The sequence below is a fragment of the Drosophila innubila genome (genome assembly GCF_004354385.1).
Source record: "Drosophila innubila isolate TH190305 chromosome 3R unlocalized genomic scaffold, UK_Dinn_1.0 2_E_3R, whole genome shotgun sequence".
NCBI lineage: Eukaryota > Metazoa > Arthropoda > Insecta > Diptera > Drosophilidae > Drosophila > Drosophila innubila.
In genome coordinates, this window is record NW_022995380.1 from 10,708,750 (window position 1) to 10,730,066 (window position 21,317).

At 37.3% G+C, this 21,317-nt stretch overlaps 3 protein-coding genes across 3 annotated transcripts; 2 read left to right on the forward strand and 1 right to left on the reverse strand.

The window, feature by feature from the left end:
• Positions 1 to 28: 28 nt before the first annotated feature.
• LOC117792588 (neurexin-1) lies at positions 29 to 16,943 on the forward strand. The gene is made up of 13 exons (XM_034632788.1): positions 29 to 988; positions 1,595 to 2,071; positions 2,131 to 2,442; positions 2,498 to 2,614; positions 2,677 to 3,061; positions 3,704 to 4,074; positions 4,182 to 4,302; positions 8,416 to 8,563; positions 8,881 to 9,638; positions 10,196 to 10,546; positions 10,608 to 10,843; positions 12,027 to 12,366; positions 14,558 to 16,943. Exons 1-13 carry the CDS (start codon positions 29 to 31, stop codon positions 15,547 to 15,549), a joined length of 5,568 nt encoding a protein of 1,855 aa, XP_034488679.1. The 3' UTR covers positions 15,550 to 16,943.
• A 2,547-nt stretch (positions 16,944 to 19,490) lies between these two features.
• On the forward strand, positions 19,491 to 20,382 carry LOC117791647 (probable prefoldin subunit 5). The gene is made up of 3 exons (XM_034631457.1): positions 19,491 to 19,675; positions 19,777 to 19,986; positions 20,052 to 20,382. The coding sequence occupies exons 1-3, from the start codon at positions 19,577 to 19,579 to the stop codon at positions 20,253 to 20,255; spliced, it is 513 nt and encodes a 170-aa protein (XP_034487348.1). The 5' UTR covers positions 19,491 to 19,576; the 3' UTR covers positions 20,256 to 20,382.
• Positions 20,323 to 21,275, reverse strand: LOC117791646. The gene is made up of 3 exons (XM_034631456.1): positions 20,991 to 21,275; positions 20,509 to 20,931; positions 20,323 to 20,430 (listed from the first exon to the last, which is right to left on the reverse strand). Exons 1-3 carry the CDS (start codon positions 21,174 to 21,176, stop codon positions 20,362 to 20,364), a joined length of 678 nt encoding a protein of 225 aa, XP_034487347.1. The 5' UTR covers positions 21,177 to 21,275; the 3' UTR covers positions 20,323 to 20,361.
• Positions 21,276 to 21,317: the final 42 nt, after the last annotated feature.

The window sequence follows — 21,317 nt, forward strand, 5'->3', positions numbered from 1 at the left end:
ATACTAAACAAACTATGCATTTGAGGCCATGACAGCCCACAGCATTGAGAAGGCCCACAAAATGGACAGCGACCACGCTACCGACGAGCTGCTGTCCAATAATAATACGCTGTTGATATCCGACTATAAAAATAGCACGCGGCTACTGCCCGAGCCAGTGGAATCACCTACTAAAGCCTGCTCCTCCGACTTACTGTTCAACAAGGCGCGTCGCCGGCGAAGATTTGTTCCTGATGAACGCAACCTGCGCACGGAGCACTCTCCTCTGCCTTCTCGTCCTCGTCCTCGCTCGCGGCCACCTATAATGGTTGAGTACCGTCGGTCATATCGAGTGCTGATTGTTACAGCTCTCCTGGTTAGCCTGGTGGCCAGCTTTATAACGATCAGCGCTGGCTTTCCACTCGACGGCTCGCAGAGTTCATTCTACACCTTTCGCAAGTGGTACACTGGCTTGAACGGTACCCTGGAACTGGAGTTCAAGACGGAGCAGCCGAATGGCCTGGTGCTGTATACCGATGATGGCGGCACCTACGATTTCTTTGAGCTCAAACTGGTTGAGGGCGCACTGCGTCTGCGCTATAATCTCGGCGGAGGCGCTCAAATCATTACCGTTGGCCGTGAGCTCCATGATGGCCATTGGCATAAGGTCCAGGTGCTGCGCAACGATGACCAGACCTCGTTGATTGTCGACGGCGTCTCACAGCAGCGTTCGACCAAGGGCAAGGAGTTCCAGTTTGGCAAGTTTGCCAGCAACTCGGATGTCTACGTTGGTGGCATGCCCAATTGGTACAGCAGCAAGCTGGCTCTGCTGGCCTTACCCAGCGTCATCTTTGAGCCACGCTTCCGTGGCGCCATTCGCAATCTCGTCTATGCGGATCAACCAGGCGGCACCACCAGGCGGCAGGAAATGAAGCAACCCCGCGACATCAAATGCGGCGATGCGCCCTGTGACCATGGCGAGATGCCACCCCGCGAAAGAGGAATGAGGGTGAGTTCCTTGGATAGAGCTTAATATCTCTTATTGAACTGTTTACTTATATATTTATTGAAGTAAATTAGTTCTTTTTAACTTTAAAAAGGTTTTGTTAAAAAACTTTTATTTTATACTGCAGGAATATAATAAGGTCAAGGGTTTTTTCGATAGAGTTAAACACGATTATTTCAAAAGGATAAAGATAGAACTACTTTTTTTTACTCTGTAAGTTAGGAAAGATTTACTAAATTTTTGTAAGATCAGGGAATAATACCGAATCCGATATTGTATCTGTTTGATTCCCTGTTTAAGATTATTTATAATTTTTTCTTCTAGCAACGCCATAATAAATCTGAGTTTTTTATTGAGTTTTTGCAGCAGAGTTCTGTTGGATAAGCTCAAACTGAGTACAGCATTTTTGATGCTTATATTGAAGAACTTACTTACCTTCTCGATTTATAAATTCTGTCTGGTCTAAAGGCTTTCATTTGAAATATTTCCTTTTAAATTGCTTAGTAAATTCGATTTTTCAGAGAAAAGTAATTACTTTGAAAAGTATTTCTAATCCTAATTTCTGCTCCTGCTGGGTTATTAACGGACTTCTGCGCTTTCTCCTTTCAGGGGGTAAGGGGCGGAAACACGACCGACGCCTGTGAGCGTAATGATCCCTGCCAGCATGGTGGCATATGCATATCCACTGATTCCGGTCCAATTTGCGAGTGTCGAAATCTGGAGTACGATGGCCAGTATTGTGAAAAGGAGAAGGCGCCATCGGAAGCAACGTTCCGCGGTACACAGTTCCTTTCGTACGACCTGGGCCAGACGGGCGCCGAGCCCATTGTCAGTGCCCAAGATGCGATCTCATTCTACTTTCGCACACGCCAGCCGAATGGGCTGCTCTTCTACACGGGTCATGGCACCGACTACTTGAATTTGGCACTGCGCGATGGAGGCGTGTCCCTGACCATGGGCCTGGCCAATGGCAAGCAGGAGATGCACATAAAGCCATCAAAGGTGCGCTTCGATGATCATCAGTGGCACAAGGTGACCGTGCATCGACGCATCCAGGAGATCTCGTCCATAACCAGCTTCTGTCGGGTGCGTATTTCCAACGAGTTGTCTTGGGGAGAGAATAATTCTGAGGATTCCATTCACAGCTCGTCACTGTGGTGGATGATGTTTACACGGATCACTCGCACATTGCTGGCAAGTTTACCATGTTGTCCTCCTCCCGGGTCTATGTCGGAGGTGCTGTCAATCCACGTGCTTTGCTCGGCGCTCGAGTTCACAACAATTTCGTGGGCTGCCTGAGGAAAGTGGAGTTCTCGGCAGACACATTGAATCTGAATCTCATTGATCTGGCTAAAAGTGGCTCCAAGTTGATACAGGTGGCCGGCAGTTTGGAATATCAGTGTCCAAGCGGCGATCCTCAGGATCCAGTCACGTTTACCACGCGTGAATCCCACTTGGTAAGTGAATTATGTTAACCATAATCCTCCTTATGTCAACTTGTCTGCTTTATAGGTGCTGCCGCCGTGGGAGACGGGCAAGCAGAGCTCGATAAGCTTTAAATTCCGAACTAAGGAACCCAACGGCATCATCATCCTGGCAACCGGCTCCAAGCAACCGCGTGCCAAGAACGTAAGACACCAAGAGGTTAAAATGTATTCAATATAATGCCAATTCCACACTGTTATTCACAGCCCGTGCTGATTGCCATTGAGCTGCTCAATGGTCACATCTATATACATCTGGACTTGGGCTCGGGAGCATCAAAGATACGCGCCTCACGACGGCGGGTCGATGATGGCGACTGGCATGATCTCATCCTGCGTCGCAATGGTCGCGATGCCAAGATTGCAGTGGATGGCATTTGGAATGATTTTCGTACACCTGGCGATGGCACCATACTGGAGCTGGACGGTCACATGTATGTGGGTGGCGTTGGGCCGGCCTACAACAGCGTCGCCTGGCCAGCGGCCATCTGGACGGCGACTCTGCGACAGGGATTTGTGGGCTGCTTGCGTGACCTCGTGCTCAGCGGCAAGGCGATCGATATTGCTGCCTTTGCACGCGTGCAGGACTCAGGTACATACGTACATATATAGTACATACATATCTCTTATATAGAGCATTAATCTCGCAGAGGGTATTATAGTTTAGTCGTTAATTGTGTTCAAACCCAGGACAATAAGTTGAGTCTATATACATACTAATTTGTCAGTCTTTAAGCTTAATTACTGAAACCTTAGACAGGTCCTTTTTATATCGAAACCGGACATATTTGATAATATTATTATATATATTTGCCAAAATACATAAATAGACAGAATTTCTTAAGTTATATCCAGAGATTTCTCAGTTTATTTATTTAATGGCAATACATGTTATGATAGTTAAAACTTTCATAGGAACAATCATGTAAGAAACCATCTTAACAATGCTTAAAATAAAATCTGAACAAGTTATATATAAATCGGACATAATTGCAGTAGAAATATTCGCTGGAAAATTAATCATTTATATATATTTTTGTGTGGTTTGTCGAGATATTTTAAGTAGGTACATTTAAAATTACTTTTCGTTAACTTTAAAATTTACACATATTTCTATATATAGGGTATCACATCTTCGGCATAGCGAATTTAATCTTTCTCTCCTGTTATATTTTCATATATGAACTGGGTCTATTTTGGGTAATGACCTGAGCATGTTGTTTTGTTTTTACAGCCTCAGTGAAACCATCGTGTCATGTGCAGGGCAATGTTTGCACTGGCAATCCCTGCCTGAATGGCGGCACCTGCCTCGAGGGCTGGAATCGACCGATTTGCGACTGCTCGGCCACACTCTATGGGGGACCGACCTGTGGAAGGGAGCTGGCCACGTTGGCTTTTAATGGCAGTCAACACATGACCATTTGGCTGGCCAATGGCCAAGGGACTAAGACGCAAACGGAGGAGCTAATCATACGTTTTAAAACATCGCGTCCAGCGGGTTTGTTGCTCTTAACAAGCGCCGAATCCAATTCCCCGGATCGATTGGAGATTGCCCTAGTTGCAGGTCGTATACGTGCCAGTGTTCGGCTCAGCGATCGGGAGAAGGTAAAATAGCTGTAGATACAAATATATTTATACTTATATAAAAATATGTATATACTTAATTAATTAACTGCTGCACAATTAACAAATGTTTGCTCGATCCTCGACAGAACCTGCTCGCTGGCCAGTCGGTGCTCAATGACAATAATTGGCACACCATACGATTTTCACGTAGAGCATCGAATCTGCGTCTACAAGTTGACGGGGCTCCCCCCGTCAGGGGTATGTTATGTATGTATCAACAGCACATCTATTGCCCTACTACGTGTCGTGCCGTGTCGTTTTTTTTAAAGGAAACTCCCCATTCTCGAGTCTCCTGCTATGCATATACTAAGTTTATATACTTATATCATATTTATGATTGTTAGATTTCAATTTAAAGTGCCCCCAAGCGCAACAACAAGTTCAAGACCAGTTCAGACCAGATCAAGATCAATCAAAAATATACATATGTATATATAGACCCTCCCCCCTTATCCCCTTGTCCAAAGGTGTGTGAAGGTGCCAGGAAGTCTATAGAATTCTTTAAAAAAGAAAATAAAAAAGATTGAAGCAACGGTTTTTAAGTTTTTCTTACAAGTTAAACTTTTAATTTGAGAGCTTTTAAGTTAAATCCAATATACACACACACATAACAAATAACACACATACACACACATATTGATAAAGGGTAATAAAAAGCTAAAAAAAACAAAAAATATATTTAATAAACTTTTGATTTTCCCAATAAACATAAATTTCTCATACAAATTCACGGCATTTCGAATAGCTTGAATAGCTGAGATTTGAGATAGATTTGAACATCACATACTCGTACTCGTACTCGTATACTCATTCGATCACATTCACTTTAACCAATACACCAAAAAAATACTCGTACATTGTAAGGCTCTTTCACATAATTAATTAATTAACTTTCAACTCAACTTTTCCACTCCATTTAATTGCTTTGTTGTGTTATTCTTTTTAAATTGATAAAAAAAAATTATAAAAAGATTCTTCGTTAAGACTTGCCCATTTGAATAATTATTAATTATTATATTTACTTGCCAATCTCATTATACTTACAAAAATATCATTATTAAACAATTCATTTATTTGACTCTCGTTAGTTATTTGAGACTTTTTCAAACATCTTGATGTTGTGTTTTCATTTGCGATAACTCTATTCTGCCCCCCATAAACTATACTATGTTTGATTTTGCGACAATCCCAACCAATAAAAATAAACCAATAATCAGCAAGAGTGTGCCAAACAGTTTTAAAAAAGTTATGCAATTAAATAAATATATTATGTATTTATGTGCCAAAGACAAGAAAAGTATTCGAACAGGTGTACAGATGCTATAAATCGCATTAAATGTTATAAATATATTAAATTTGATTGTCTTGTAAATTGTTATGTCCATGATAAACAATATCATATTGAAAAGCTTTCTTTCAATTAATTTGGATTACTTTTCTCAATTGATATTGACTAAAAATTGAATTCAAGTCAACATCAATTGTTGTAAATTACTTTCTTCTGTTTGTTTATAATTTGTACTTTGATTTATTATAGTTTCAATGTAAATATCAAAGATTTGTACTTACAGGCATACTCAGTTCTTAAATAAACAATCAAAAAGTGTGTGTTTTTAAATAATTAATTATACGACACGTGTGGTATGTGAACAATATCGTTTCAGGAGTGTGTAATTAATACATATATTTTAGAGAAATACAAGCATAACAACAACTAACCGTAACAGCAACAATAATAACAGCAAGTACTTTTAGTGCTTGTATTTAAATGAAAAACAATGTCAAATGCAAATGCAAATGCAATTTTCTTATCACAAATTGTGATCTTAATGACCTTTTCTATTTCAAAATGCAAACAACAGCAACAAAAGCGAAAGCGAATGAGAAGAAATAAACATCGTAAATAATTTCAATTGTATTTTTTTCGAGGCGAGAGCAAAAAAAAAATCGACACGCAAGAACTCGGTGAAACATTTTTTTGCCAAATCGCTCGATAAAGTCCAACTCAAGGATGCAAGCGCGTGACAAACACACGAAAAAAAAAGAAAAGCGAAAACCGAATAGAGAAGGAAAATGGAAATGTAAAGGAAAATGAAAATGAAAATAAGAAAATGTTAAAGCACGCGAGTCGCGACTTATTGAGACGAGAAGGCAAAACAATGTTTGGAAGCACCCAGGGCTGTAATTTTGCACCATTTAATATGTAATTAGCTTTGTGTTAAGTAAACTATGTACTCGTTAACAACAACAATAACAAACTACAACTATAGTACAGTAACAATAACCGCAACTAAGCGTGTCTAAAACGTACAAATTAGTTTCGCATTTTGTGTAAGTGTACAAATGTGCAACTTGGCCGACAACCGATAAACGACATTGGCAACCACATGGCCTGCTTTTGGGCCATGTTGGCTGCTCGTCTTGCCTGAGTTTAGGCCGGCCATATATACTTACACTCACTCAGATACATTTGCTGCACCACGGTTGTTATGTACGCGCACGCACACCAAATTGCACACACACACACACACACACACGCACACACACAGAGACGCCCACACACACGTCAGAGTTTGCATGTGCGCACCTGAAATGAAATGAATAAAGTAAATAAAATTAATAACTTTGAATAAACAAAATGAAAATCGCATGACTTGCTGCCACATGCCACAACATTCTCTATGATTAGCTCTCTCTCTCTCACACACACACACACACTCTCTATCTATGTCTCTCTCTCTCTGGTACTCTAGAAAAGTTTGGCACAAAGTACTTATACTCTACTTACATACATATATGTTAATGCGGCTAATTATATGGCTGACAAAGCAGCTGCAACAATTGTGTCCCTTATCGCTGTCATTCTCTCTCTCACACCCACTCACTCACTCTATCTCTTCATCTCTGTCCCGCTATCGCTTACTGCAGTCATATTTGCATGTTCAGATATGTCAATCATTTCCACGCTGAACCACACGTCGTATACGCAACGTAGTCGCTGCTCATTGGAGTCAAATGCACAATTTCTATACTTGTACTCGTATTAGCAAAGCACAAACTTGCGACTCTCCTTAGGCCACATACACACACACACACACACACACACACACACACACACACACACACATACATATACATAACATAACAGTTACTCAACAAATTACCAATCGATGTTTAGTTTCAATGTCGTTAAAGAACAACAGCAAAAAAAAATGTACTTTAATTTCTGTTTCCTTTCGTTTTGCTATTATTTATTTAGCTTATGATTTTGACGTTTAGGTAAGAATAATTAAAACACAAAAAAGTTAACAAAATTACAATTTACAAAAATTGAAATCGTTCTCTTCGGTTGTCATTGTTGTAGGCGTCTAGTTGCAACGTAATCGTATTCTTAATTTAATCTCTTTCATTTTGTTGAGTTGTTCTATCAAGCAATGCACCTATCGAATAAAAAATGTCACCGCTACAGTAAATACTCGTAAAAGAGAATGTATCTCACACACCAAAAATAATAATACAAAATATAATGTCAATGAACGCATATATACATCTACTCTGTATGTATGTGTGTAGATATATGTACTACGCACCCAACTCAATACTTAACTTAATTATTTTTCTAATTAACTACACTAGAGATAATCTTCATTAAGTTACTTTCATTGTTTTGATCGAAAGTCGCATCAAATGCTCAAAACATTTTCTCAGTTCTCAATTTATTATTTGATATTCTACTACTCTCTCTCTCTTTCTCTTTATACTCTTTCTACTATACACAGGCATATATATGTAGTCATATATATGCAAACTATCGTAAAACTATCGTATAACTGCACCTTTCTTTAGTATGTACTCAAGCTGCATTGACAACAATTCTAGCCACTGTCGAGAGACAGACACCAAAGTACAGCAACTGCTTGAAATGATTTGATTTGAATATGAATCGAAATACATACTACTCGTACTTAGTTCAATGTCTACTCAACTGTATCATCTACTTACTTTAATATAATACTACTTAACATTTCAATATACATATACTCGTATGCGTATGTGCTTCTTGTAACTAAAAAAAAACTTTCGTTTGTCACCAACAAAAACTCTTAACTACTATAAATATAATCCTTAACCAATACCCATGTATCCATATAACCAACTATCCATATATCCATAAATATATATATATATATACGATATGCCAATGTTAACGGTACTTTGCCTAGTCTAAATATGTATTAGAAAAACAAGCCCAGGCTGGCACATTCCCCATGCCCTTAACCCCCTTGAGCTTTATCGATCTATGCTGTATTCTTTGCACAGCTGAGACAATCCTGGGACGCCACAGCACCATGGAGATACGTTCGATCCATCTGGGTGGACTTTTCCATGCCGAGGAGGAGATCCAAATGACCTCAACGATGTCAAACTTTGTGGGACAAATGCAGGGATTCATATTCAATGGACAGCGGTAATATTTGTTTTTGTTTGAAATTTATTTGTTTAACAGAGCTGAATTAGAGCTGAATATTATTTAAGTAAACTTATGATTAAAAAAGGTCTTGGGCCCAACTCGAATAATAATGTTATATTGCTTATACCTTCCCGTACATAATTTTTCTTATGTTTTGCATTTGAAAGAATAGGTTTTTTTCATAGTACTTATAGAATAAAGTATAAAATTTTGATTTGCCTTAATGAAGAACTCAAATTTGTTTATTGTTTAATGAAATTTTATCTGTTTTTAATTCTTTTTTTTGGCAATTTGCTCTTGTTCGTCGATCTTAGCTATTTGGATATTGTCAAGTCACTGGGGCCAGAGCTGTCGGCGCTGCCGAGTGCCACCTTCAAGCTAACAGCAAGATTTGTCAACTCGCCAGCTGGACAACCGTATCATGCAGCCACCTTCCGCTCCAAACACTCCTACGTCGGTCTGGCCATGCTCAAGGCCTACACTAGCATCTCCATTGATTTTCGGTTTAAGACCGTAGAGCCGAACGGTTTGTTGGTATTTAATGGAGGCAGACGTAACGACTTTGTGGCTGTGGAACTGGTAAATGGTCATATCCACTACACATTTGATCTGGGGGATGGGCCAGTCACCATGCGGGATAAGTCTCGCATCCACATGAACGACAATCGCTGGCATCAGGTCAGCATTCGTCGACCTGGCCCAAAGACGCACACTCTAACTGTGGACGATTCCTTTGAGATTATCACGCTAGCTGGCAACAATATGCATCTGGAATTGGCGGGTATACTCTACATTGGAGGCGTCTTCAAGGACATGTACTCCAAGTTGCCGGGCTCGATATCATCACGTTCCGGCTTCGAGGGTTGCCTGGCTTCATTGGACTTGGGCGACACCTCACCCTCCCTAACCAGCGATGCGGTTGTGCCCAGTTCCCTGGTTGTCAGCGGCTGTGAGGGACCCACCAAGTGCAGCCAGAATGCGTGTGCCAATCGTGGAATCTGTGTCCAGCAATGGAATGCCTATGCCTGTGAATGCGACATGACCTCGTACACGGGACCGACCTGCTATGATGGTAGGTGCAATTTTATTTATTAATTAAGTATTGCAGATAATTGATCGCGATGAACAGTTATTAATTTTTTTTAAAAAAGTTTAACCCCAGAAAAATTAATTAGATAATTTTTGTATGTGGTATCTCGAAAAGGATAAATGTGTTTTATAAAAATAAATCCCTTATTTATTGAAAATTTTAAAATAATAATTCCTCAATTTAATTTATTATTTTAGATTTAAGAACTCAATAACCCTTAATTTTTTTAAATATTTATAGACCAAATACTAAAATTAAATTATTCTTTCTTATTTTCATAATACAAATTAAAAAAAGGGTAAAAATAAATTTTCTATTGTAAAAATCAACAAATAATTATTATTTTAAAAATGGTAATCCTTATGCAACTGGCATAAATACAATAATAATTTTAAAATAACAAAGTTAATAGAATATATTAGATTTTTTTCCATTAAAAAGATTATTTTACATTAATTCATTACTAACGTATAAGTAGAGGTTTTGTTCATCTATTGGCAAGCAGAAGTTATACTCAAGGTTTATCTGTTCCCTTGCAGAATCGATTGCCTATGACTTTGGAAACAACAAGGGCATGGTGCAGTACAATTTCCCGGAGAATACACAGGCGGATACCGAGGAGGATAACATTGCACTTGGCTTCATTACGACCAAGCCGGATGGAGTCTTGCTGCGCATTGAAAGTGCCACCACACAGGATTACATGGAGCTGGAGATAGTTGAGGGCAATATTTTTATGGTGTACAACATTGGAAGCGTGGATCTGCCGCTGGGCGAGATCGGCACCAAGGTCAATGACAATGCCTATCACGTAGTGCGTTTCTCACGCAAAGGAGGCAACGCAACACTCCAGCTGGATGACTACAATGTTCAAGCAGTGACTCCGCAGGGTAAGTTGCATACTGTGATCATTTTTGCAATGCTAATCTTGGATCTAATCTTTGTTCGTAGGCCACCACTCGACCGTGTTCAATACCATGTCGAACATCCAAGTGGGAGGCAAGTTCAGCCGCAACGGTCGCACGAGGATCGAGCGTCCGTTTGCCGGTGTCATTGCCGGTTTGTCGGTTAACAAGCTGCGCATACTGGACATGGCCGTCGAGCGCGATCCCCATATCACCATACGAGGAGATGTTCAATTGGTAACTGGAGTATTAGATAGAAATGATCTGCAGAGAATGCAGCAGGTTAGGGAATTTATTTGAAATTTTATTTGAATTCCTCTCTCAACTTTCAACTTTCCAAGTATTTTTCTCATCGTAACAAACAACGTTTATTCAAAATTCTTTCTTTAATCAAACAAAAAAAAAATATATCAAAACTAAATCAATGAATATCGTATAATAATCAGCTTCATTCGTAATGTGAACCCCTTTTCTCCAGTTTCTGTTTTGGTCGTAAATAATAATCTGATATTAATCGATCATATTACGGGGAAATTTGGTTCAGCATTTAAAAAATGATAACCAAAAAAAAAACAAAAAAGTATTAGCTAATTATAAATGTATAACTAGTGTAAATGCCATATTTTTATTATTATTTACTTAAATTAATTTCTGTCAGTGACGTAATCGCTTTTAACCAGCACCAGCAATTAATCCCCCCAAGAAATTGCCACTAACCTGAGCTAAAATCAGCTATGTGATATATATTTAATATTTATCCCTTGACGCACAGCATAATGCAATTATCATATTGTGGATATACATACATTAATCAATTAACAACTATTATTAAAAATAATAAGCATACACACACTCACACACATACATATTTACAATAGTAATTAACAAATGCAGATAGTCTTGTATTCGTCTTATTCGCACTTTTATTGTACTCGTAATTCAACCATTTTTAAGCGCACTTAAGCTGCATGACTCTACACGTTAATTAGCACATAAATAAACTAACTAATACTATATCAAACATATTATTTTACCACATATACACAAACATTTATACAAATTAATTTATGTGGCAAACATTTAATTGAAATTTTCTTTGAATTTAACATTTAAGTTTTAGATAATTACATACATAAAATATATTTTCCTACACATACTATTTTTAATTAATTTAACAATAAATTTAATAAAACCATGGAAATTGATATTATTTGCAAATATAATACTTTGCCAACTCAGCTTATGAAAATTCTCAAGAAGAATGTTTTTTTTAGTTTTACATTAAGAGTTGGTCACACACATATTCACACCATTTACCTATACATATAATACGTTAAGTGCACCTACCAATACCTTGTACTACTCGCAATACAGTTAACATTCACTAAAACATACAATAACCGCTTTGGCCAGTTCGGCGTTAGATCAACTGAAGTAAAATTAGACATTGAATTCTACTCGACAGACGCCAGCAAGTGGTTATCCGGGTGCCATAGATGATCTGATATTCTCCGGAGCCGGGTCCGGATGTCGCGGCGACGACGAAGATGAATGTACGCCGCCATTCGAGTCGGGTAGTGGAGATGATCTCATAACACCTGTCTATGTGCCACCGACAAAGCAGACGACAACTACACAACAGGGTAACAGTCTCAGTGTCGATCGCAACAACAACAGCAACACAAGCAACAACAACAACAATGGCACAGAGCGTGCCTGCGATGATGAGGATTGTGTCCATGGATCGGGAGATTATGGCGAGACGACGGAACAGTTCACAGCGACAAGCACGGCAAAGGGTGCAGGTAAGTGGACAACATAGACGACTTTGATTCTTCTTCTTTTTTGTTTTTTTTGCCAATGTGGTGTCATGTTGTCATTGACATTTGCATCACAACACACACAAACACACATAGACACACACACAATTCATTAGACATTATTAGCTAGAAGAAATGTTAAACTTACATATACTGTAATGAATTAGTAGAAATAGCGTTGGGTTTTTTATAAATAAATGTTTGTATGTACATTAATAGTAATCAGAGCTGTAAAAATACTGATTTAATTACAATTATTGCTGTTGAATTTATTACGATTGTAAAAATTACATTCCGCAATAAATTTAAAGCAAATGATTAAATCTTTAATTTAAGCAAAATTTGATGTGCTATCTCAAAAAATATTTTCGAATTGAATGCAATTTTTTTACAGTTCTGATAGTACATATCAACCCATAATCACACACATACATACATACATAAATACATATATATAAACATATGTTTGTATATTTGTGTCTAGTTAAGCCGCTTATTAGTCTCAATGTTTCTTGTTAGCGATCTCGTCCTCTGGGTTTTTCTGTGCGCGCTTTGAAGTATGCAACGCTTTTTTAAAACGCTTTTTAACGCCAAAACAAACACAGAACTGTAACTGTACATATGACTACATATTATATCTATCGTCTAGATTGCAAAAATAATACACTCACTCCACAGACATTGATCAGACCAATCCAAACTTTCAGCTCAGTTCAAATCCCCAATCAAAAATCGTTATAATCAAAAATCTCAAAAAATCAGCCTCACTCTCGTGTCATCTTCTCAGCCTCAGATCAGCGCCATCCATTCAGTTGTTGATGATGCTTCCTTCTAAAGTAATTTGAACTGACAATGAGTACGCCTTATGTGTCTCTTTCAGAATGTGAACACATCTTCATATTTCTGACTGTGATTGCGCCTTGGATACTCTGTAAATTTACATAAACCAAAAAAGAGAAAAACAAACAATTTAAATGATATGATTAAATCAATGCAAAGAAACGTCTGTCTCAAGCAATGCACTTAGGCTAAGCTCCTAAAGTATTTACATATTTAGGCAGATACAGATACAAGATATCTATATGAGCAATTACCACCAACAAAGCAACAAGCATAATTATAATGATATATATTAAAAAAAAACAAAAAAAAAAAAGAGAAATAACTGCAACAACTACAACTACAACAACAACAAGAACAACAAATCCAATTACTCCTACAACTAACTACAACAACAAACAACACAGCGATCATTAGCGTTTGAACAGCGGTTAGGGGAGAAGATGAAGGAAGTCATATCAGATATATATACCATGGATCGCAAATAAGAGTTATGATTTTAATTAACATCAAAACTGATAAAAATGATCAGATAGAATGGACATATCTCAGATACGATATTTTTCGATGCGGTATCATTGAACAGGATTAACATTTACGTTAATTTTATTTTTGTATTCATTTTAACTCTTATTTTTTATCTAAATAAAATATTTTATTAAAAAAATTATAATGTAACTCGTACTTTTAATGTATATTATAAAAATTGACAGTAAAAGTTATGTTTCAATTTTTATAATACAAATGAAAAATATGAGTTATTTTATGATTTTTTAATTAATATTGAAACGTTATGAAAAATTCTTTAATCTAGATCGCCAAACAACTCTACGTTTTTAATAAGAATCCAAAAATAATTTTTAATTTATAATTTATATTTCACTGCGGTCCCTGATATATAAAATCTATAATATATATATATGTGTATTTATGTGTATACTAGTAGTATTACCTGTCGAGAAAGTACTCGTAATTTTTGCATAGTTTATTTACTGTATTTACATACGAAGCTTACACTTTTGTATGTGCCTAGATATATAGTATATATATGTATTCCAAATGTACATATCAACCAGTCGAAGCACAGCATATCTCTCTCAAAATCTCCCTCTCTCTCTCTATGTCTCTCTGTCTAACTCTATCTGTCTCTAAATTTATGTTCAATAAACTATGATTATTAATTGCAAGCGGCGTAAATAATGTATTTTGTCGGGTGGGGCACACACACACACACACATGCACACACACACACGCACACACTGACACACACTTGTAGATAACTTTGAAGAAATAGATAAATTGAAGAACACTAAAAACTGCTGCTAACCACTTGCAGAGTCCAATAATGAGCTGGTAACCGCATCGACAACTGGACGCAGCAGCGATGTCACCACGGAGCAACAACAACACAGCAGCAGTAGCAGCAGCAACAACAACCTGGGCAGCAGCAGCACCACCAGCTATATGACGACCATGTCGAGTGCTGGCAGCAGCAGCACCTCAATCAGCAATCCGAGCACCATCAGCAGCGTGGGCACCACCTCCACACAGCGCACCACCAGCAGCTCGAGCAGCACGACAACAACAACGACAACAACCACGACAACCACTACACCAGTGCCGGAGACACGCACCACCGTGACGGAGCGTGAAACCACACCCGATATCTACGTTGCCATAGGCGGCGGTGTGGGAGGAGGCGGTTCAAATCGAGATCATGAGCGTATACAATTGCCCGATGATCACCAGTTGCCGCCGATGCCACCGCCATTGCCACCACAGCCAGATGCACCGCCATACGGTCCGTACGGCGGCAATACCTACAACAGCAATGTGAACAACTATCGACCCAAGGGCAAAGGCGGACGCATCAACTCCATTGAGGAGGAGCGCACGGCGATGATCATTGGCATTGTGGCGGGCATATTAATAGCCGTTATCCTGGTCATATTGCTTGTGCTGTGGCTCAAGTCCAACGGCGATCGAGGCTACAAGACGGAGAGTGAAAAGGCCGCCGCGTACGGCTCGCATAATCCGAATGCCGCACTGTTGGGCAACACCAGCACCAATGGCTCGTATCATCAGCAGAGGCAGCACCATCAGGTGGCCGGACAACATCATGGCCAACAGCAGCAGCAACAGCAGCAACAACAACACCACAACAGCCACAATAATGGCGGTGGTGGTGCTGCTGGTGGTGGTGGCATGATGTCCAGTGGCAGCGGCTCCCTGGGCTACGGCAGCGATGGAAGACCACAGATGGCAGGTCTCGTACAGCCGAAGGCCAAGAAACGCGACTCCAAGGATGTCAAGGAGTGGTATGTCTAAGTAACGTGCAACAAATGAACAGCGTCAAATTAGCAATAAATACATAAACACATACATACACAGATATATTGAAAAAAGAACAATATTTATTTATTTATTTGTAAAACTCATGACGTTAATTACACACATTGACAAAGTGTACAAATGACGGAAGGATAATAAGCGGAGACCGCACGGATTGGTTTATTTAGGCAATAATGTTAGCATGGACAAACACACACAACCACACACACACACACACAGATACTTTAGCTGCATATGCATTAAGTTTTAAAGGCATTGAATCTAGCTGGCAGAAAAATACCAAAAAAAATAATAACAAAAAAGCAACAAAAAAAAATTACAAATAATTATAAATTTTGAGCAAAAATTATGCTTAAGAAATTATAGCTTCGAACTCAAGACTTGCTAGTAAAAAAATAAAACTAATAAGAACTATCACAAGATGCAGCATATATATATACACACAATATGTATATTATCATTGTGTTATAAATAGTAAACAAATTATGCCACTAGCCAATCAAATTATTGTGTATAATATTTCGCTACCAAAGTATAAGAAAAAAATAAAGAAAAAGCAAAGTGTTCGCAGCAATTTGAAAAATGAATAATAATTCAAGCATACAAGCAAAATTTAGCGAAAATTCAATGTAAACGTAATTTAAACATACTTATAATAAATACTTATACACATACTAATATATTATACATATATAGAAACACATCAAATTCTATAAGCAGTTTCTGTTTGTTGCGTGAACAGCGTGTAAAGTTATCAAATGTGGTGCTGTAATCTAATGAAAGTCGCAGGCAGCGTACAATTTAATGCTGTTTATTCTAGTAATCATAATGAAAACACTAAAGAATATGATAATGATAATGATACTACTAATGCTAATGGAAAAAAAAATCAATGCTTAAATGCAAGAATCTCTGTTAATTGATTAATTGTTTAATTGAATTGAAACTGGCTTTAATTAGTTAATTGAAATATGATGAGAAATGAAACAAGAAACCAAATGAGAAACTGTAGAATCCTTTGCTTTAGTTGAATTATTATATATACAATATATCTATATATGTATATTAATATATGTAATGCGATTATCTCGTTTGCTTGCTACAAACTCAATGTTGAGTTCACCAGGCGATAATAATTATGTTGTAAAACCCCAAGATAACATATATACTTTTAATACAATGTATATGTATTTGAGACTATATATTGTCATAGATTTCTCTATGCAGTATGAACTCGGACATATCAATTAACAAGACACCAACTCATACACACACACACACACAGACATGACACGCGACACTGAAGCGAACCTACCTAGCTTTTTTACAAAATGTGAGCGAAAATTACTTTACAGCTAAAAAAAAAAAAAGGAAAAATGAAAATGATAACAAAATCAAGCAACAATTTTACAGTATTAGAGCCGCTTTATGCGTATTTTTCGAGGCTTACGTGACGTATACACAATCAGCAGCTGCAACTTACAATAAGACAACTCACACAGACACTTCACACACTTATGCAGACACATCACATACATATACATTTAATTTAACATTTACAATCAGAAAATATCATTTTGAGGCGCTTTCTATGATTTTGCAGCAATTCCTACACAATTTTACATACTTACATATATACATATGTGCATATGTATGTTAAATGGACTTATACACGCACACACACACTAAAACACACACACATCTGTGTACTTATTAGCTGAATTGTTTCATTCATTTTTATCCTGAATTACACTTAACCAATCGACGGTTTATACCAATATCGAATGTACTTTTTATACATATATGTATATACATATTTAAATATACATATGTATAATTAACACCTAACTACATATATATACGGCATTTCAAACAACTTTTTGATATATTTTCGAGTGTTTTGAAACCTCAACTTGTATACAACCGAAATACCACATGACAAACTAGCGAATCTAGCGAAAGGACACATAGGACAATTACAAAAAAACAAACACAATACAATGCACACATATTTATACATATATATACTATACAAATGAAAAAACAAAGCCCCACTTACATACTAATACATTCATACATACTCTACTCTTTATATATACTTATACATACAAAACAAGCATACATACATACTATATACGATATAATGTAAAATTTATTATTATTATTATGTATGTCCCTTCAATTTGATTAATTATTGATAACAATTTCCTGATCCTGTTGATAACTAATTAAAATTTCCACTTAAAAATATGTATGTAACAAACACTCTCCAATGGCTACGATAAAAATTTCTAACTTCACAATGTTAATGCTGCACAAGGAAAACTCTGCATTTAAAATAAACCACAAAGTTTATTCATTTCAATTGAAATTTACTCAAACTTTTGCCTTGCGATTATTAAAAGTGCACACTAAAACCGAAAGCTAAAAGAAAATTTACCTTATTAAAATTTCAACACGCCATGCTAATTGTTTAAAACCAATTAAAAAAAAAAAAAAACAAAAACTCAATGAAGATCCCAATTGAATAGATTGAATAATGTGTTATGTGTATGATAAACATAAATTGATAAGAGGCAAGGCAAGTACAGTTATTATAAATGAGTATCAGTAACTTAGTTAAAGCATGTAATAGTTGAATGGTCAAAGGAACAGATAAATGCGAATGAAATGCAAACAAATTGTATCAATACAAATTTAACTTACATACATACATACATATAGATATATATATATATATATGTATCTATTTAGGCTTAATATCATTGTTATCTAATATATATACGAAACCAACACACAACCAAAACACACACATATACCCAGTATATAACTACAAAGAATATGTATATGAACATGTAATGGCTGCGTAGCACTACAGTTGCGCCTACATATATATTACAAGAAATCGTAACGTGTATGTGTACATGTAGCGGCAGTGATTGTTAATGAAATTGCTTTGTTTTATGTTAGATTTTATAATTTATGAGAAAGATAAATGGTATAAAAATGCATACAAATACAGAATGACTGACAAAACACAGAATTATAACATTGCATATAATAAATAAAATAAAAGTATAAAAAGAAACGTTACTTTTTCAATTTGAAATATACCGTCCAGAATGAACGCCAACTTTGTATACAAAAATAGCTGTTTTGGCTGAAAAGCATCGCAAAGAGCTAAGAAAAACAAAATGTCATTCGCGAGCCTATAGCTTATATATCTTGAAAATGGCCTTACTTTCGGCTAAAAGCAATTTTAGAATTGTAATCAGAGAATAACACCGGAGCCGGTATTGGAACTGTTAACCGAAACTAGCCGTTTCATTTTTAGAACCGGAACTGAAACCGTAACTGGATGAAAATTCTCTGTCAAGAACCGAATACCGAAAGAAAAAAACCGAAATAGTTATTTCGAGACGTACCGGAACCGAAACCTTAACCTATATTTGTTTCGCTTTGATTACCTGATTTTAATATCACTCAAACAAGAACAGCCAGAACTAGCTACAAATTAGCTTAGTTTCCAACAATGGCAATAGCTTACCAGTTTTTGCGTGTTATGCCAAAGAGCTTTTGACCGTGGTCTTATTAAACTACTTAACTGAACCAAATAGTCAGGTATTAAGTGCGTTGGTACATTTTAGTGAACTATTCATCTGAGCTTATTTTGAACGATTTGATCAGCGCCAGTACTGGTGTTACACTGGTTCCAGCGCACAATTCTAATGTGAACATATTTTTAGTTCATTTTACAATAAATTTTGAAAAAGTTGTAACAATTTCAGAATTTATCTTCAAAATTTGAAAAAATAACAATAGAGATCATTTTTTGGAAAAAAAGTAACTAAAGTAAGAAGTTATTTAGAAAACTTTTCAAGTTCTGGCAACGTCGAAATGAACGCAACTTTTTTTCTGCCAGGTGGCAACGTCTTGAACTTAATACACTTGCGTGACTAAAATCGAAATTAATTTTTATTAAGTTGTAAGTTTGGCACAAAATATGGCTGCAACCGCAAATAATACCGCAAAGACGGAGATGATTGATCTCACCAAGCTCAGTCCGGACCAATTGATGCAAATCAAGCAAGAGTTTGACCAGGTGAGTGTGAGTCGCGTGTGGGTGTGAGTTTTAGTCACAGTGGGAACAAGAGGGAAATGGCACATGTTACAATTAACCGCTTTTATTCTGGTCATGATTAGGAGATGGGCAATATACAGGACTCACTGTCGACTCTGCATGGCTGCAAAGCGAAATACGCAGGTTCAAAAGATGCCTTAGAAGCGTTTCAGCCCGATTGGGAGAACCGTCAAATACTGGTGCCGCTGACCAGTAGTATGTACGTGCCAGGACGCATTAAGGACCTCAACAACTTTATCATCGATATAGGCACCGGCTACTACATCGAAAAGGTAACTAATTCATATTTCTCTTCCATTATGTATTGGTTTGTTTATACCGGCTGTTTGCTTGACAGGATCTAGAGGGATCCAAGGATTATTTTAAGCGACGCGTCGAATACGTGCAGGAACAGATTGAGAAAATCGAAAAGATTCAACTGCAAAAAACGCGTTTCCTCAACTCTGTGATGGGTGTGCTGGAGGTGAAACAGGCAGCTGCTGCCAAAATGATCCAGCAACAACAACAACAGCAGCAGCAGCCAACCAAGCAGAGCGCCTAGACATTGAACCGTTGGATGCGGCAACGATAAAAGATAATTAAATTATTCAACTTAAAAACAATATTTGTGCATTTAATTAACATATGTAGTTTATTAAATTGTTCAACTATTTTTTGGCTTCCTCCAATGCGTGACTTAGCACCTTTACCTTCTGTTCATAGGCCGATTTAAGATCCTGCAATGAAATTATTATTAATATGAGTGATTATAAGTGTTATCTTTCTATTGAATTGAGAGCTATCACTGTGATCACCTTGAATATTTTGGACTGTGTGTCATATTCTGTGCGTAGTTTGTCGTAGACACCCTTTGATATGACTAGCTTCTTCTCGGTCAGTGCACACTTCTCCTGCTCGGCTTTGATCCACAGTTGGCTCTTCTCCAACCGGGCCTGAGTGTGCTCACACTCTGTGGTCTTCAGCTGCAACATGTCCTTGGTCACTTGCACCACCTCCTTGATTGACTCAACCTGATTCTTGAGCACGGCAATCTGTTGTTCCTGCTGTTTGTTCACTTTTGTTTTTTCAAACAGCAAAGTTTTGGCTTTGAGCAACAGTTCCTCCTGTTCTTGTCGAGATTTCGGTGCTTCTGTGCCGCCAAGCATCACCGACTGCTTTAAGGACTGCTCCAAGTTTGCCACTCGCTTTTTTAGTCGCTCATTTTCGCATCGTGCCTCCTTTTTTGATTCGAATATGTTTTCAGTTAATATTCACTCAATATTCTTTCAAAACTAACCTCAAAATCTTTACGCAGAGCACCAATTCTTTTGCGAGACTCTTCTAGCAGTGCTTGTTTCTCGCTCTCCAATGTGAAAACCATATCGAGCAGCTCATTCTGAGACTGTCCATTTGCCGTGTCCACTTCCGTCTCATTGTTGTTCAGATCGCCACCAACGGCGCCTTCCAAAGGATTTCCAGACATATTTCCAAGGTTTTTTTTTTAACAATTTTAACAAATTCCTAATTCAATTTCTTTACATGCCGTGCGACTGCTTTCGGATTTTGTTTTCTTTTTGTATTTATAGACAGCAGAGATGCAAGTTCTATATATAGATCACAGACT

Excerpts from the sequence above, each read along its gene's own strand:
- LOC117792588 (XM_034632788.1), top strand. The coding sequence starts at position 29 with ATGACAGCCCACAGCATTGAGAAGGCCCACAAAATGGACAGCGACCAC. Across the intron at positions 2,443-2,497 it reads CCACGCGTGAATCCCACTTG|GTGCTGCCGCCGTGGGAGAC; the intron begins GTAAGTGAATTA and ends TCTGCTTTATAG. Across the intron at positions 12,367-14,557 it reads AAGCACGGCAAAGGGTGCAG|AGTCCAATAATGAGCTGGTA; the intron begins GTAAGTGGACAA and ends AACCACTTGCAG.
- LOC117791647 (XM_034631457.1), top strand. The coding sequence starts at position 19,577 with ATGGCTGCAACCGCAAATAATACCGCAAAGACGGAGATGATTGATCTC. Across the intron at positions 19,676-19,776 it reads TCAAGCAAGAGTTTGACCAG|GAGATGGGCAATATACAGGA; the intron begins GTGAGTGTGAGT and ends GGTCATGATTAG. Across the intron at positions 19,987-20,051 it reads CCGGCTACTACATCGAAAAG|GATCTAGAGGGATCCAAGGA; the intron begins GTAACTAATTCA and ends TTTGCTTGACAG.
- LOC117791646 (XM_034631456.1), bottom strand. The coding sequence starts at position 21,176 with ATGTCTGGAAATCCTTTGGAAGGCGCCGTTGGTGGCGATCTGAACAAC. Across the intron at positions 20,932-20,990 it reads CTCTGCGTAAAGATTTTGAG|GAGGCACGATGCGAAAATGA; the intron begins GTTAGTTTTGAA and ends GAATCAAAAAAG. Across the intron at positions 20,431-20,508 it reads CACAGTCCAAAATATTCAAG|GATCTTAAATCGGCCTATGA; the intron begins GTGATCACAGTG and ends ATTTCATTGCAG.